The following is an 18,978-nucleotide window of genomic DNA, read 5'->3' on the forward strand; positions in this document are numbered from 1 at the left end:
ACGTTTGTACAATATTTGCTTCTGTGTCATAGTTTATGTGGCTATGATGCTGCTGCAGGGAAGTTTTTTAAATTGTACCTGCATGTCATAAAAATCATACCCATGGCAATAAACTTGACTTGACCAACTAGAAAAACCTGTCACCGTATTTGTCAGGCTTAAGACAAATAAAATGGTGCGGAAATAAATGGTAATCCAGAGACCAAAATTTAGAAAGAGCAAATTAGAAACTTGGCTGTGGAGACATGTTTAGAGAATTTATTTAAAGATAGAAAGTTTTACAAAGGGCGATGCAGAAAGTAAAATTGAGATGATTAATGAGTTGGTAGACTGAACAAAATGGGAGGAAAGCACAGTTCTGAGGAAACCAGGATAGAGATGTCTATCCTATACCTATTACAGAAAGGTATCGAGCAAATGAAGAGTTCAACCCAATCTAAACACACGATTAGTGCTTGCAACCCAGGACAAGTGCAGTTTGACCAGTGCCCTATAAGGCCTCAGCATAACACCTTTGCTTTTATATTCTAGCCCACTCAAAATGAATGCTAACGTTGCATTTGCGTTCCTTACTACGGATTCAACCTTTTGAGACCTGTACCAGCACTCCCAAGTTCCTTTGCATCTTGGTCTTCTGCAGTGCGATCTGGGACAGGGAGGGAGAAAGTCAGGCTTGATCTGTTTCTTCTGACAATTACGTAGAAGTAACCCTGTAGTGAGATCTCCATTTAGAAAATTGTCAAAACTGTTATTCCTCCCACCAAAGTGCATGATATAATACTTTGCTACGCTGTATTCTATCTGTCACTTCTCTGCCCACTCGCCCAACCAGTCCAAGTCCTGCTGCAGTCTCCCTGCTTCCTACACTACCTACCCCTTCACTTATCTTCCTATCATCGGCAAACCTGGCCACAAAGCCTTCAATTCCATCCAAATCATTAATATGTGAAGAGTTGCGGCCCCAGCACCGACCCCTGCGGAACACCACTAGTCACCAGCAGCCAACCCGAGAAAGCCCCCACACTTTGCCTTCTGCCATTCGGCCAATCTTCTGTCCATGCTAGTATCATCGGCTCTCATCTTCATTAGCAGCCGCATGTATAGCATCTTATCAAAGGCCTTTGAAAAATCCAAGTAAACACCATCTACCTACCCTCCTTTATTTGTCCTGCTATTTACTTCCACAAAGATTTCCCACAAACTTGTCAGGCAAGATCTCCCCTTCACAAAACCATGCCGACTTTGGCCTATTTTATTATGGACTCGAAAACCTCATCTTTAATAATAATGGACTCTAAAATCTTACCAACTATTGAAGTCCAGCTAACCGCCTATAGATGCCCCTCTTTTGTCTCGCTCCCTTCTTAAATAGTGGAGTAACATTTGCAATGTTCCAGTCTTCTGGGACCACTCCTGACTCTAACAATTCTTGAATGAGTACTGCCAATGCCCACACAATTTCTAAAGCCACCTCTTTCAAACCCTGGCATGTTGTTCATCTGGTCTATGTGACTTATCCACCTTCACCTCTTTCAGCTTCCCAAGCATCACCTCCTTAGTGACAGCAACCCGATCTAACACCTGCCCTCCGACTCTCTTGAATTTCTGGCATTTTGCTGGCACCTTCCGCTATGAAGACTGAAATTTTCAATGTAATGTATCCACAATTTCTTGAAGATCGACGGTGTCAAGACTAAATCTATCTTTGGTCATTCTGTGGCCCGGGACATTCTGCTGTGGGCAAACTCTACCTTTCACCAATGTCAGGAAGTGTTTAAAGCCAGAAAGATCAGAGTTTGAAGCACCAGCTCCAACAATTGCAAATGAGTAGATTTATCAACCGTAAATGTGTTCTATCTTGTGCAAAACCCAAGTAATTTTATTCTAGAATGTACATGAAAGATTCACATCTATGAATCAAGTGTTTTATTAATAGTTTAGAACTGACCCAAAATACTGTAAGAATATCTGTAAGTACAAATTCTAGAAAAAAACAATAGGAAAGCTTTTGGCAACGATATCCTACAAACCGTAACAGTCGATGAACAAGAACACAGATTACATCTTACTGTAACAAATCACTTCAAGTGAAAAAAAGCATAGCTGAAAAATCTTTTAACATTTCTTTCCATCACAATTCGAGCTTGTGTAACTCTTAAAACCTACAATGCCTTGGAATAAGATCTTTGCTTAAAAAAAGAGGATAGTGTTACAGTAGTGACTCCGTTGATGGCATGGGTCTCAATTGACAGTTGCCGTGTCTACAGTTGCTGCATCATCCTCTGGTTTCCTTCGCCGCTCAGCAGGTGGTCGTGGCGGAGGGTTTGTGGGAGGCTGGTGGATACTTTTACCTGGCTGCCGACCCTTAGACTGTTGTTCCTGTATGGGGCTCCATTCCTCTTTCCGCACGGCAGCCTAATGGGGGAAGATAATCAACCGCATATTCACAAAGCATGACATCATACTCCTCTTACAGCTGCACATATCACTTTAAAGTTGTCTCAAACCATATCTTTCACTGAAAATAAATCTTCAAAGATTACAACGCAAGGTTTTAATGTGAACCGGTATCATTACAGAATACAGTCCAAAGTGTCACATAGTAGTGGGGTAACCCCGATTCTCGTGAATACCATTGTGTGCTGTACGCAAGAACTATAACCAACGTATGCAATAGATACAGCACAGAAACAGGCTGTTGGGCCTAACCTGCCAAGGCCGACCATGAATCCCATCTACTTTAGTCCCACCAGCCTATGTTTGGCCTATAACCCACCAAATCTCTCCTTATCCATGTATCTATCCAAATGCCTTTTAGATGTTGTTTTAGTACATTCCTCAACTACCTCCTCTGGCAGCTCATTCCATTTTCCCACCACCTCAGTGTGTGAAAAAGTTACTCCTCAGGTTCTTTTTAAATCTTTCCCCTCTCAGCTTTAACCTTGGTCGGCCTGGGCAAGTTGGGTCCACGAGCCTGTTCTATGCTGTATGATTGCATGGTTCCCGATTCCCCTACTCTAGGTACCAGACTGAGCGTTTACCCTGTCTATTCCCCTCATAATTGTATACACCTCTGTAAGATCACCTTTCATTCTCCTGCACGCCAAGAAATAAAATCCCAGCTTGTTCAACCTCTTCCTATACAGTGCCCTTCATAATGTTTGGGACAAAGACCCTTCATTTATTTATTTGCTTCTGTACTCCACAATTTGAGATGTGTAATAGAAAAAAAATCATATGTAGTTAAAGTGCACATTGTCAGATTTTATTAAGGGGTATTTTTATACATTTTGGTTTCACCATGTGGAAATTAGAGCAGTGTTTATACATAGTCTCCCCCATTGTTAAGCCTAAGGGTTGGCTGATGTTTCTAACAGTTTTATTCTTGTTTCTCCGTCTCATAATGGCTTCTTTGACTTTCATTGACACAACTTTGGTCCTCATGTTGATAAACAGCAATAAACGTTTCCAAAGGTGATGGAAAGACTGATGGAAAGACTAGGTGCTGAGAGCTCTCTTATACCTGCATTAAGGAGGCAATTAAACACACCCGAGTAATTACAAACACCTATGAAGCCATGTGTCCCAAACATTATGGTGCCCTGAAATGGGGGGGGGGCTATGTATAAACACAGCTGTAATTTCGACATGGTGAAACCAAAATGTACGAAAATGGCCTTTAATAAAATCTGACAATGTGCACTTTAACCCCATGTGATTTTTTCTATTACAAATCTCAAATTGTGGAGTACAGAGGCAAATAAATAAATGATGGGTCTTTGTCCCAAACATTATGGAGGGCACTGTTGCTCAGGCCCTCACGTTCTGGCAACATCCTCATAGATCTTCTCTGCACTCTTTCCAGCTCAACAACATCCTTTCTATAGCAGGGTGACCAAAACTGGACACAATACTCCAAATGCGTCCTCGCCAACATCTTGCAAAATAAAGTCCATACCCTGAGTACCCGACTCAATACCCTGACTGATGAAGGCCAATGTGCCGAAAGCCTTCTTGACCACCCTATCTACCTGCGACGCCAGTTTCAAGGAACTAAAAAACAAATTCTGTGGGCAGGGAAAGGCACAATTCTGTGGGCAGGGAAATGCTGCAATGGGATTCCTTAGAGGTTAAGAAATCCTGAAAAGCACTAAATTTCCATTGGAAGCGCTTCAAGGCTGAGGATGGTGTATCCACCCTTGTTCTGAGAGGTGCTGAAGTGTCCTCTGGCAGATGCTGCTGCAGACTGTCGATGGTGCAACAGGGTGTTAGGGTGGAGGACCATACCACACACCATGTACAAGTGCAACAGGTAGGGCAGAGAGAAAAATAAACAGCGTGCAGAATGTAGTGTTAGAACTGCAGAGAAAGTGCAGTTTGAAGAAAGTGTAAGGGCCGCAAAGAGATAGGTATACATTAGAAAAACTCGCTAAGCCATCAGTACCATCACAAATTATATCCTAAACATCAGGTGCAAGATTGAGCATCATCAGCTATTTTGTCATTCCACACCAAGAATGTAGTGTAGCTCTGCTGCTCCATCTTTCTGTAAAACTATACATAGTTTCCAAACTATACATATTAGCAAGCCTTGCTAAAGCTGCTAAAACCAATCGCCTTTGGCTTGGTTTGACAATCTGAAATCTGAGGAAAGACATTCTTGCCATAGAGGGAGTACAGAGAAGGTTCACCAGACTGATTCCTGGGAGGTCAGGACTTTCATATGAAGAAAGACTGGATAGACTCGGCTTGTGCTCGCTAGAATTTAGAAGATTGAGGGGGGTTCTTATAGAAACTTACAAAATTCGTAAGGGGTTGGACAGGCTAGATGCAGGAAGATTGTTCCCGATGTTGGGGAAGTCCAGTACAAGGGGTCACAGTTTAAGGATAAGGGGAAAATCTTTTAGGACTGAGATGAGAAAAACATTTTTCACACAGAGAGTGGTGAATCTCTGGAATTCTCTGCCACAGAAGGTAGTTGAGGCTAGTTCATTGGCTATATTTAAGAGGGAGTTAGATGTGGCCCTTGTGGCTAAAGGTATCAGGGGGTATGGAGAGAAGGCAGGTACAGGATACTGAGTTGGATGATCAGCCATGATCATATTGAATGGCGGTGCAGGCTCGAAGGGCCGAATGGCCTACTCCTGCACCTATTTTCTATGTTTCTATGTTTCTATGAAATACAACTCACGGCTGCTTATATATAAACTGGTCACGAGTTAGACAATGAGTCCCGATTGAGAACTGTACCATATGCTCATTTCATGAGAGCAAAATAAAATTATTGCAACAAACAATTAATCACACTTAATAACAGTTAAAAAAAAAAAACTCGATATGGAAATTGAGAGAGATTACATTTCAGATGACAAATTCTACGAGAATATGAAAATACCTACCAGTAGATAAATGATGCTGGCAATGCCCAGGTTTACGGTGCCCAGAACGGTGGCTAACATAAATCCTCCAGGTACAGCAAGGCTGCAGAGAATTAAACAGAGAGCTGAATCTGTTAGCCTACTACTAAACCACAACACAAGCCCGACATTGACAACTGGTTAAATATCTGAAGGTTTTATAAAATACCAATACTCTCTAAATGATTAGGCAATGGGACAAGTAAGAAAGTTAATCATACTGAATGTTATACAACCAAACACCATATTTTAAGGAATCGCGATGGAAAGTTGCAAATCCACTCATTATTTGTCTGTAAAAAGAAAATTAGGGGAAAAAAAAATCCCTCGGATATCAAGTTGTTAACGTCGATGTCAAAACCAGAGACATGATATCTGCCTAGTGAATCGATCCTTGCATCAGATCCAGTTAAGGCAAGTTGAATTAGAAAATAAATTAGAAAGGCATTGATAGTGGAAGCTACTTTTTTTGTTAAAGAGTTTGGACATACAGCGCGTAAACAGGCCCGTCGGCCCACCCATCCATACCGACCAGTGATCCCTGCACATTAATACTATCCTACAGACACTGGGGATAATTTACATTTATACCAAGCCAATTAACCTACAAAACTGCACCTCTTTGGAGCGTGGGAGGAACCCGAAGATCTCGGAGAAAACATACACAGGTCATGGGGTGAACGTACAAACTCCGTATAGACAAGCACCTGTAGTCAGGATCGAACCCGGGGCCCGGGTCTCTGGCACTGTAAGGCAGCAACTCTTCCGCTGCGCCACCATGCTGCCCTAATCATTGGGACCACAATTGGGATTTTTATTTTCAAGAAGGAACTGCAGATGCAGACTGAAGAAGGGTTTCGGGCCGAAACGTTGCCTAGTTCCTTCGCTCCATAGATGCTGCCGCACCCGCTGAGTTTCTCCAGCACTTTTCTCTACCTGGGATTTTTATTTCTTTTGTCCAAATTTGCATAGAACACTAGTTAGACTTCAGTTGCAGTACAGTGCACTGCATTCGACTCCATCTCACAAAGAATCCACAAAGATTTACAGTGCCATCTCAGTTTTAATGCACCTCATTATATCATGGTTTGGGATATGTCACAGGCCAAGGAGGAAAATACATAATTGTTAGTTTCACTCATGACATGGGTAGCTTCAAATATGGGTGCAAGTTGACCCTGCATTATATTGAGGTAGTCCTCATCACCGCACATTTTGAAAGATGGCAACAACAAATAAGACAGTGAATGAGAATATACATCATAAAAAATTATGCGTGTCCTCAATTGATGTTTTAAAATTAAGTATTAGTGATTATCATAACCAGATATCATGGCCACCTAGATAGAGGCAGAAAAAGTCAGCAGGTAATAGTTATCTTGTCAAAAATGAAAATATGTACATTTGCTGACCAGGTACTGCAAAAAGCTGCACAACTTTCATAAAGAACTAGGCAGAGTTTTAAAGAAATGTGCATTTGTACCATGCATGGAGAACAGCTCGGACATAGTAGTTCCGGGTCAAGGGACCAAACAATTTCACAACAGCTGCCAGGTAGCTTTGTCCCCTAAATGTAAAAATGAGACAAACAAATGATCAGCAGGTAGACCAAGAAACTACATAAAGCTCATTAAAAAAGTGCATTCTTATTATTTCAGATCCCACTTCCCTCTGTAGTTGCATCATTTTTGTACTGTGCAAACTATTTTCATTTCCTTATTTAATTTACTCATGCTTAGTCATTTTTTAAATGTGGTCTGACTTTCACTATTGATATTTCACTTACGGTCTCTCCAAGGTTGTGCCCTTCCTCCTCTTCCCTCTTGGATATTCCAGCAGCATTATAAAAACTCCTGCCGCACTGAGTGGCTCAAGGTAAAGGAAACTAGCACAACCACAATGATTCAGCAGGTGCAATCTTTCAAAGGACATGCAACTTTTCTCCATGACCTATTAATTACGCTAAATTGAAAATATCTGCTGCTCGACAGGACAGATGTTCGAAACTCACCAAAGATAGACACTAAAAAGCTGGAGTAACTCAGCGGGTCTGAACCCAAAACGTCACCTATTCCTTTTCTCCAGAGATGCTGTCTGACCCGCTGAGTTAATCCACCATTTTTTTCAATCTTCGGTTTAAACCAGCATCTGCAGCTCCTTCCCACACTTGAGAAACTCGCCAAGTTCCTCCGTAATTTATCATACTTCTACATAATCTCTGTCAGAAGAAAAAAATGTTTTCATCGCAAGACAGATGCAGATCAGCTAACCCAGGATGATTGTGAACAGCAAGTTGGAGACGGATTGTCCAAAACATGAGATTTTGGGAAATTTTCAGTTTGACTTTGGTCTCTACTCACTCAAGGGCCTGTTCCACTTGGGCGACATTTTCGGCGACAGCCTGAAAAGAGGTTGGCGCGGAGTGACACGGTGTGACGCATGTAGTGATGCGTGGTGTCTCCCTGTCACCCCTGGATTTTGGAATGTTCAAAATCTTCAGGCGACATCTGGGTGTCTTAACATGTCGCCCGGTGTGTCACACGCTGACGTACGCTGTCCTGCGGGAGACGCCCGGTGACGAGGGTATATAAAGCTCCGACTTATCCATTAAAAAGTTATTGGTCTTTAGATTTATTGTAGGTAAGTTCATTCCAATGCGTCTATTATACTTCGGTGTAACCTTCTTGTGTTGTGAAGGCGGGTGACGCAGAGTGTCGTAGCTTGACGTGACAGTGACGCAGACCGTCGTAGAACTTGACGGTTTTTAGGGCGGCAGTCACTGACGTTTGCGGTCTTCGAAAAAGATCACAAAGTGGGACAGGCCCTTCAGTCTTCCAGAATGGTAGATCCAAAACAGAATTCAATTTCTGTCTCCTAAAGGGCCTGTCCCACTTACCCAACTTTTACAGGCGACTGCTGAAAATTCAGCGGCGACCAGAAAGACGCTACGACTCTTTGGAGACCTCTCACGAACATACAGGCGACCCCTGACGAAAGTCGCGGGTGACCTCTCACAACCATAGGTTACCTCTCACGACCATACAGCCTGAATGGTCGTGAGAGGTCTCCTATGGTCGTGAGAGGTCTCCAAAGAGTCGTAGCATCTTTCCGGTCACCGCTGAATTTTCAACATGCTGAAAATGTTGGCGACCTATCACGGGTGCCGGCAGTCGCCTGTAAAGGTTGCGTAAGTGGGACAGGCCTTTAAGGCTGTAGGTGCTCAAGCTTCACAAGGGATGATTTAGTTTTTATTCCTAAGATTACATCATAACTTAGTAATGAAGAGCAGATTCTATACATGTGGTGCACAAACTTGATTTTGAGGGAGGGCCAGGTGAAGATCCCAAATCCCTTCTGAAGAATACTCATGCAAACTGTGCTTTCTCCAGATCTACAAATGTCAAGTCATAAGAGTCAAGTCAAGTCAAGTCAAGTTTATTTGTCACATACACATACGAGAAGAGTCATACAGCGTGGAAGCAGGCCCATTGGCCCAACTTGCCCACACCAACCAACATATCCCATTTACACTAATCCCACCTATCTGCTTTTGGCCCATATTCCTCTAAACCTATCCATATACCTGTCCAAATGTTTCTTAAACATTGCAATATTACCTGCTTCAACTACCCCTTCCAGCAGCTCATAAAAAAGTTACCCCTCAGTTTCCTATTCCTAAATCTTTCCCCCCCTCACCTTAAACCTGTGAGTTTACCCGATCTATTCCTCTCATGATTTTGCACATTCTATAAAATCCACACCTCATCCTCTTGCACTCCAAGGAATAGTCCTAGCCTGTTCAATCTCTCCCTATAGCTCAGGCCCTCGAATCTTGGCAACATTCTCGCAAATCTTCTCTGCACCCTTTGCTGCTTGACAACATCTTTCCAAAAACACGATGCCCAAATCTAAAAACAATACTCCAAATGTAGCCTCACCAACATCTTACATAACTGCACCATGACCTCCCAACATCTATACTCAATCCTGTGACCGATGAAGGCCAAAGTGCGACCACCCCATCTACCTGCGACACCATTTTCAAGGAACTATGCACCTGCATTCCTATACCTCCCTGCTCTACAACACTCCCAAGAGCTCTACCATTCACTGTGTAGGTCCTGCCCATATGGGACTCCTAAATGCAACACCTCACATCTCTCTGTATTAAATTCCATCAACCATCCCTCAGCCTACCTGCCCAACTGATCAAGATAATGCTACAATTTTTGACCACCATCTTCACTATCTGCAATACCAACCACTTGTGTCTAATCCTCAAACTTCCTAATCATGTCATATACGTTCTCATCCAAATCACTGATACTGATGATAAACAGCAATGGGCCCAGCAGCAAACCCTGAAGCCACCACTCGTCAAAGTGCTGATATTTTTAATCAAATTGAAGAGCCGAGAGTGTTTTATTGTCATGTCCTGAAAAGGAACAATGGAATTCCTACTTGCAGCAGCACGACAGGTATGCAGACATCGTACTCCGTAGGTGCCATAATAAACAAACAAAAACGTTCAGAGTTTTTAAAAAAACATTACAGTGCAAAAACAAAAACAGAGATTCAAGGCTTCAAGGGCTGGAATTTGCCAACACCTTAGATTCTGTTCTTATTGCTGCCTGACAACAAATTACAAATAAAAGAAATTCCACTTTGTGATTGAAGGCATTTGGCTGCAAAAGTTGCTGATCGTCATTTTCAGCTTTTAGCATTCTCTGGAATTGCGAGAACATGTCAGACCTCACCCTAACAGCACTTCAAATATCCACTGATTCACCAATTAAAATTACATTGAATTAATGTGTAATGTTGACCACCCCCCCGCCCCCCGCATCCTACACATACTGCACACAAATCAAATCTGTAGTCTAGTCTCACAACAAAAGGCACCGTCATTTCAAACTATGAGCAAGTCTGAACTATATCACTTTACTGTACAGATTATCGCCAACCCACCTCCACTCCAACAATGACTTGGCCCTGTAAACATATGGGTTACGCCTTTGAATGCAATGCAGCAAGTTTGGTAGAAAGATGAAAAGATAGCTAGGGACCACGAAACAAACAAACAGCGAACAGCCAGTGAACCAATTAACAAGAATAAAACTTCACAGGCACCGATATAACTGCAGATCTTTAGGTCAGGTTACTGCATACACAAGGAAACTAATGGAGCGACCATTCGTAGAGTTAGACTAGGAATTCCCACTGAATAAACTGTGATCCTACAAACAATGAATGAGAAAAGGCTCTCTGCCCATAACTCTGTCTTTCTATCCCAATGAAATTCCCAATTTGGATACGATGGTCGAAACAACACATCAAATGGGAACAGAGAGTATTTGCATAAGTGTGTCAATCTGGCTTCACGGTCATTAACGTGACCCACACTTGCAAGAATGGAAAATTTCACGGCAGAGATAGATTCTTGGTTAGTACGGATGTCAGGGGTTATGGGGAGAAGGCAGGAGGATGGGGTTAGGAGGGAGAGATAAAACAGCCATGATTGAATGACAAGGTCTAGTGTGTCGGGAGCGGATAAGAAAGTGGGATGAAATGGAATTGATGTGAATGGGCGATGGATGGTTGGCATAGACTCGGTGGGCCACAGGGCTGTATCTCGAATCTAAAGCTTCACAGGCACCAGTACAACAGCAGATCTTTAAGGCAGGTTAGGGCCTACACCAGGAAACTAATGGAGCGACCATTCATGACACAAGTGTGGGTAAAGTTACCCATTCAATAATTCTACCCACATTCACAATAAATAAAATTGCTCGGACCAATGTCAAACCCTTCTCCTAACCTTCACCCACATCAACCAAGAAGCTGTTCTTGCAAGATGTGTATTGACTGCTTTACGATGTTTCATTCTGTGTGCAGGAGCAACACACTGGGTCTCTGCTTGAGATGCAACATCCAATGGCATGACAATGTGGTGGTTGGCAGGTTTAGTTAATTATAAAGAAGATGTTATGTGGCAATATTATAAAGAGTTAGAATCTTTAATTATTTTACACAGTCAGCTTGGAGCATTGAGTTGTACACTCACATAGAAGAAAACCGATCAAACCAGTACACAAGCCGACATTTTGTTTTCTTTTTAATGGAATCTTTTTCTTGGAAAGCAGTGACAGCATCAGTTAAAGTCAGCATGGATTTATAATGGGGAAATCATGCTTGACTAGCCTTTTGGAATGTTTTGAGGATGTAACAAGTAGAATGGATAAGGGAGAGCCAGGGAATGTGGTGTATCTGGACTTTCAAAAATCCTTTGACAAGGTCCCACACAAGAGATTAGTGGGCAAAATTAGAGCACATGGTATTGGGGGATAGGGTATTGACATGGATAGAGAACTGGTTGGCAGAGAGGAAGCAAAGAGAAGGAATTAACAGGTCCTTTTCAGAATGGCAGGCAGTGACTAGTGGGGTCCTGCAAGACTCGGTGCTGGGTCCCCGGTAGTTTACAATATATATTAACGATTTAGACTAGGGAATTAAATGTAACATGTCTAAGCTTGCAGATGACACAAAAAGCTGGGTGGCAGTGTGAGCTGCGAGGAGGATGCTATGAGGCTGCAGGGTGACTTGGATAGGTTGGGTGAGCAGGCAGAAGCATGGCAGATGCAGTATAATGTGGATAAATGTGAGGTTATCCACTTTGGTGACAAGAACAGGAAGGCAGATTATTATCTAAATGATGTCAGATTAGGAAAAGTAAGTTGCAATGAGACCAGGGTGTGCTTGTACATCAGTCACTGAAAGTAAGCATATAGGTACAGTAGGCAGTGAAGAAAGCTAATGGCATGTTGGCCTTCATTGCGAGAGGATATGAGTTTAGGAGCAAGGAGGTCCTACTGCAGTTGTACAGGGCCCTGGTGAGACCACACCTGGAGTATTGTGTGCAATTATGGTCTCCTAATTTGAGGAAGGACATTATTGCTGTTGAGGGAGTGCAGCGTTGATTCACCAGGTTCATTCCCAGGATGGCAGAACTGACATATGATGAAAGAATGGGTCGACTGGGCTTGTATTCGCTGGAATTTAGAAGGATGAGAGGGGATCTTATAGAAACATAAAATTATTCAAGGATTGGATAGGGTAGATGCAGGAAAAATGTTCCCGATGTTGGGGGAGTCTAGAACCAGGGGTCAGTTTAAGAATAAGAGGTAGGCCATTTAGGACTGAGATGAGGGAAACTTTTTCACCCAGAGTTATGAATCTGTGGAATTCTCTGCCACAGAAGGCAGTGGAGCCAATTCTCTGGATGTTTTCAAGAGAGAGTTAGATCTAGCTCTTGGGGCTAAGGGAATCTAGGGATATGGGGAGTAAGCCAGAACGGGGTACTGATTTTGCATGATCAGCTATGATCATATTGAGTGGTGGTGCTGGCTTAAAGGGCCGAATGGCCGACTCCTGCACCTATTTTCTATGTTTCTATTCAAAAACACATGTCCTTTCCTCTTGGTGCCAACTGAGCCTCTGAGACAGAAGGTTTAATCGTTAAGATAAGTAAAGTTGTGCCCAGCTGAATTCTGCATTGTTGAAGATGTAGCTTTGGCCAGGACAAGGGGCCTGCTACTTCAAAGATGACCAGTGGACTTTTCCTCCACCCCCGTCCCCTCCCCTCGCAATTCCAAAATATCCTCATCAGATTTAGTCAATTAACACCACAAAAAAATAATCTTATTTTTAAAATAGAGTTTTGAATGCAATTTGGCTGACAGGTGTCATGATATTACAATGAAAATTACAGAGATATATTTCCTCAGCTGCAGAAACAAAAAGATATAAAGGATTCATACACTTACTGGCAGGATGTAACTATCCATAATTCTCTGACTTTAGTATTTCATAATATTTAACAATGACATGAAGAAATAGATTGTATACCCAAATCTGCAATAATCCTAAAACGAGAAGTATAGTAAATGTCGTAAATATAAGTTGATTGTTATAGACAAATTATGCAAGAGGAGAAGAGTGTAGTAAATGGACCCCAAGAGGAAGCCTGGCGTCACTCTGATTAAAGCATGAGGAAACAGAGCATTTTCCAAATATTGAAAAATGTAGAGCTGTGGAGAAAATATAAGTTTACATAACCACCAAAAGCTTGTGGGCGAGCACCAAAAAAAAAATTAACCAATGCTCATTGAAATGGACATAAAGTGCTGGAGAAACTCAGCAGGTCAGGCAGCATCCCTGAATAACATGGATAGGTGACGTTTTGGGTTGTGACCTTTCTCCAGTCTGAAGAAGGATCTCGACCCGAAACATCAGTGATCCATATTTGCCAGCAATACTGCCTGCCCTGCTGAAATACTCCAGCACTTTATGTCCTTTTATCTATTAACGCGCATTTGGAGTTCTTTGTTTCTAATAATTCTTATGAAATGTTGGTATCTCAAAGAATCTGGATCATGACAGAGAGAAAGTTATATTTCAATTGTATAGAACATTGGCAATGCAAGTCAATTTGTCATTATGTCCTCGGTAACACACAGGTATTGAGCGGCACTTTTGTGTACTGATACTGTTGATCAGTGTTTACACCTTGGCCAGTATCGCTGCACTTTGCGTGTTGGCCTTCTCCAATTTGATCGCTTATACATTCCTTGACCACTGCCTTCAGCTGCTTAGAACAAAACTTAAAATCTTCAGCCTTACTTGTAATGCCTTCCTTAGAGTAGCTCTTGTAACCAATATTTTTTGCACATATCCTGAATCACTCTTGCTCAATGTTAAATTATTGTTTGATCATACACCACAAATCATCTTGGAACAAGTCTCTATGTTAAACAGGTCCTATTAAAATGTAAGTCATTGCTTTAAGAAGTCAATATAACAATAGGATTTTACACACATCACAGGAACCTAATTAATAATTCAGTTGTCTTATTTAAGTCCAAGGACATTGCTGCCAAAGCAAACAGCTACTGCCCATGAGAAGCTGGGATTCATCCGCCTTGAATCACTGTCTAATACAGATTTATCAGAAGCGAGTAGCTCGTTGGACCATTGTGAAGAACTGTTAATAAACGACACATTATCCTGGTGTACGTTACAAGGAGGAACAGAAACAGTTTAACTCACTGTTACCCCATTCCAGCATGCAATGTAATTCCAATCATCTGCCATCTCTCATTTCATATACTTCTGCTCTAAATTATAAGCCCAGTAATCTCTAATCAGTTTTATGTGCTGGCAGCCAGAGAATCGCTCATGGAATTTGGGTGATGGGGCGGGATGATTTGAAGATAGCTGCGCATGGAGACCCCTCACGATAAAAAGGATACATGCCATACGCTGCATACTGCCAGCCTTTAAACTGGCCGGCCACTCCTACCACACCGCCGATCACCAGAACTAGAATAAGGAAATACAAATGAAAAAGAAAATTGGGTTAAACATGGGGGGAAAAAGCCAGATTACATCCCCAGACCCAAATATCATCAAACTCCGGGGTTGTTGAAAATACGGATGGAATTACTGCACTGGGAACTGGTAGCTTCATACAAAAGACAAATTCTGACATTCAAGGTGAGCAGATGAATCCCAGTGTTTAGTTTGTTGTTTAAAGCAGAGCAGAGACATGCCCTTTTACACTGGGACAACGACAACCCCAGGCATTCCCGCTCTGTAGAGGCGAGGGGAAGTTCGCCACTTGGTGCATATGGAAGGTTGGCGGGTTCACCCTCCACACCTAGTGGAGGACTAGTGGACACAAGTTTAGCGGAGTTTGGCGAGTGGCCGGGTTTACTCACTGAGGCCGGCGGCCAGCGCCTGCTCGTTTGCCCACATTGCCCACTCGATCTGCCCCATGGTCAAGCGCGCTGCCTGGCTCCCGGTCCGGTTCGGTTCGGTCCGATGTGATGTGGTCACGGCGGCTCCCGGGCTGAAGCTGCGACCCAGCACCGGCGGAGCTGAGCTAATTGATGCTGTGTTGCAGCAGCTCACTGAAACTCAGCGTCATTTCCCCCTTTGCCCTCTCGCTACGTGACCAATCGCGACTGCAACTGGGCGTTGTCAACACACACGACTACGAGAGACAGCAGAAAGAGGAAGCGATCCCACATACACGGCTGGGCGGGCTGGCCAGCTCTTCACCCGCTCAACTACACTCACTTCCTCATCGCCCCTCTCAGTCAGTGCTGTCTCGAATGGCGCTCAACAGGGTACAAATCTATAATCTTTGGTACAAAGGGCGGGGGGAGATCTTCTAGTTCGCAAAAGAGGAGTTTCCTGGCGATTTCGCCATGAAACTCCTCTTTTGCAAGCTAGAAGATGTCGTTCAGCTCAGGTAGACACACAATGCTGGAGTAACTCGGCGGGGTTGGCAGCCTCTCTAGCTCCAGAGATGTTGCATGTCGTTCAACTTGTTTCCTCTAAAACTCCTGCCACCCGTTTGCTCATGGAGTGAACTAGTGTAACCTCTGAGGTCAGGGGAGTGGGCAAGAGTCACTGGTTCGCACAATGTTAACGCGAGCAATGGGTACCTGAAAATAGACACAAAAAAGCTGGAGTAACTCAGCATCTCTGGAGAAAAGGAACGGGTCGAGACCCTTCTTCAAACTGAGAGTCAGGGGAAAGGGAAACGAGAGATATAGACGGTGATGTAGAGAGATATAGACCAAATGAATGAAAGATATGCAAAAAAAGTAACGATGATAAAGTAAACGGGCCATTGTTAGCTGTGAGCTAGGTGAGGACGAATATGTGACGTGCTAAATAGGTAACTCAGAAATTAAGAAGCACTGTATTTTCCAAAGATGATCAGCCAAAAGAAACGTTCGACCTAAAATAAACCAAAGATACTAGAGGAGCTCTAAAACCTTTGAAATAAACGTTGTTTCTCTTTCCGCGGATGAAACCGAGCTGCTGGGTATTGCAAGCATTTTCTATGTTTTTATATTTTTAATTAAATAGTGACGTGATGCTGTTCAAAGCGTGAAAGCCAATTTGCAGGTGCAGCGAGTGATGAGGAAGATAAAAGATATGTGGAGCTTTTTTTTTTAAACAATAAAAAATGAACAGACAAGGAAGTCTAACTGCAATTTGAATAAGAGGACCTTGGTGAATTTGCACGTAGACGTCGTGCACAGATTTGGATTTCTTGCCTGTGACGGAGTGAAGACTCACGAGGCAGGTTTGGCATGAAAGATGAAATAGATAAGGACAATACGTCACATTTAGAAGAATGTGAGGCCATCTCATTAGTTGACAATGATTGTTACAAAGTATGTAGACTGAATGTAGAAAGGACTCGATTTTGTTTGGGGAGGTAATGTTGAAAGTGCAATGCACAAAATGGGTATTGGAGAATCAACAATCCATTTCTGCGCCATATTTCACTTGGGCAGCTTACAACCCATCAGTATGAATTTTGATTTTTATAAATTCAAGTAACAATTGCATTTTTTTCTCTCTGTCCCCCCACCCTCGTCATCCTACTAGTTTCACTGTCGTTCTGCTTAGTGTCACTGTTTATACACTCACCACCTTCTCTAGTCAACAATGGACCATTGTGGGCACCACCTTTCTTTGATCATGATTGCAGGGTTTGATTTGTTTTGTCATATCTTTCATTCATTTGTTCTTTGTACCTTTTCATACCTCCAGTCTCTCTCTCCGTGTGAAGGGTCTCAACCCGAAACATCACCTATTCTCTCTCCAGAGATGCTGTCTGACCCACGGAGTTACCCCAGCATTTTGTGTCTAAGGCATTCTACAACTCTACCAATTTTCTTTTCCACTGATTTCAAGTGGAATGTGTGTAAAACAATCAGATGATTTATTTCACCAATTTGATTTTGTTGAAGTGAAATTTCATCACTAGTAATTCAAATGTTGTAAGGAATTGTTCCATTGTCAACAGGGTAAAAGTTTCAAGTGAATAACTGAGACACATAACTAAACTTCAAGGATTGCTATGACCTTTGTCATAATGGTTGTTGGCCAGGGTGGGCATTGTTTGCAAGTTGTGCCGAAGGGCCTATTTCCACACTGTATCACTCTATGACTCTATATGAGTTAGCTAAAACAAGCAGTTTCAATTGCAACATCTCAAGTATCATATTAACAAGGAACTTTACAATCATTATGCAATATTGGAAACGTTATGGATAGATCACGCTAACCTGCATCATACACTTAGAAGACTGGAAAAATATGCTTGCATCTATTTTAAAAAATGACATAAAAGGGTGACACGGTGGTGCAGTTGGTAGTGTTGCTGCCTCACAGTGCGTGTAGTTCTGCCCTTGTCCTCCCACATTCCAAAGATGTGTAGGTTTGTAGGTTATTTGGCTTCTATAAATTGCTCCTGATTATAGGGAGTGGATGAGAAAGTGAGATAACCATAGAACTACAGTGAACAGATGATCAATAGCAGGTGTGGACTCAGTAAGCCAAAGGGCCTGCTTCCATACTGTCTTAGAAGTAAACTTAATGACACCGTTCAGTGGCCCCAACATCCGCCATCGTGAAGTGCTTCAAGAGACTGGTGATGGCGAATGTTAACTCCAGCCTCCCTCTGCAGTTTGCCTACCATCACAACAGACCCACAACACACAGATGTCATTGCCCTGGCTCTGTACGGATCAGCTGGCAGAGGGATTCAGACATCTTTAACCTCTCACTACTCCATTCTGATGTCCCCACTGCTTCAAGACAACTATCATCCTGGTACCAAAAAGCAAGACAGCATACCTTAATAACTAGTCATACAGCGTGGAAGCAGGCCCTTTGTACCAACATGCCCCGTCTACACTAATCCCACCTGCCTGCATTTGGCCCGTTTCCCGCTAAATCTATCCTATCCATATACCTATCTAAATGCTTCTTGCACATTGTGCTACCTGCCTCAACTACCTTCTCTAGCAGCTCGTTCCATACACTCACCCCCCTTTGTGTAAATAAGTAACCCCATCGGTTCCTATACTCCCCCCCCCCCCCCCCCCCCTCACCTTAAACCTATGACCTCCTGTTCTTGATTCCCCTACTCATGGCAAAAGGCTCTGCATTTATCTGATCCTTACCTCTCATGATTCTGTGCACTTATCCTCCTGCGCTCCAAGGAATAAAGTTCTAGCCTGCTCAACCGCTCCCTATAGCTCATGTTCTCGAGCCTTGGCAACATCCTTGTAAATCTTCTCTGCACCCTTTCCAACTGGACACCATCTTTCCTGTAACATGGTGACCAAAACTGAACGCAATACTCTATATGTGGCCTCACCAATGTCTTATATAATTGTAACATGGCCTCCCAATTTCTATACTCAATACTCTGACTGATGAGGGCCAAAGTGCCAAAAGCCTTTTTGACCACCCTATCTACATGTGACACCACTTTCAGGGAACTATGTACCCGTACTTCTGGATCCTTCTACTCTACAACATTCCCCTATCATTCACTGTGTAGGTCCTGTCCTGGTTGAACTTCCCTAAATGCAACATGTCACATTTTCCTGTATTAAATTCCCGCAACCATTCCTTAGCCCAGTTGCCCAACCAATTAGGATCCTGCTGCAATTTTTGACAACCATCTACA

The 18,978-nt window shown here is 42.8% G+C and overlaps 1 protein-coding gene across 1 annotated transcript; it reads right to left on the reverse strand.

The window, feature by feature from the left end:
* Positions 1–244: 244 nt before the first annotated feature.
* Positions 245–15,451, reverse strand: LOC116982461 (cytochrome b-245 light chain). The gene is made up of 6 exons (XM_033035695.1): positions 15,194–15,451; positions 14,726–14,795; positions 7,204–7,278; positions 6,901–6,984; positions 5,400–5,481; positions 245–2,415 (listed from the first exon to the last, which is right to left on the reverse strand). Exons 1-6 carry the CDS (start codon positions 15,249–15,251, stop codon positions 2,242–2,244), a joined length of 543 nt encoding a protein of 180 aa, XP_032891586.1. The 5' UTR covers positions 15,252–15,451; the 3' UTR covers positions 245–2,241.
* Between the last annotated feature and the right edge of the window lie 3,527 nt (positions 15,452–18,978).

This window comes from Amblyraja radiata, chromosome 17 (assembly GCF_010909765.2).
Source record: "Amblyraja radiata isolate CabotCenter1 chromosome 17, sAmbRad1.1.pri, whole genome shotgun sequence".
Classification (NCBI taxonomy): domain Eukaryota; kingdom Metazoa; phylum Chordata; class Chondrichthyes; order Rajiformes; family Rajidae; genus Amblyraja; species Amblyraja radiata.

What these genes read in the sequence shown, in the direction of transcription:
- LOC116982461 (XM_033035695.1), bottom strand. Translation starts at nt 15,251, where the DNA reads ATGGGGCAGATCGAGTGGGCAATGTGGGCAAACGAGCAGGCGCTGGCC. An exon ending in GGCGCTGGCCGCCGGCCTCA is followed by an intron (nt 14,796 to 15,193) that starts GTGAGTAAACCC and finishes TCCTTATTCTAG; the next exon opens with TTCTGGTGATCGGCGGTGTG. An exon ending in GGCACAACCTTGGAGAGACC is followed by an intron (nt 6,985 to 7,203) that starts GTAAGTGAAATA and finishes TTTTACATTTAG; the next exon opens with GGGACAAAGCTACCTGGCAG.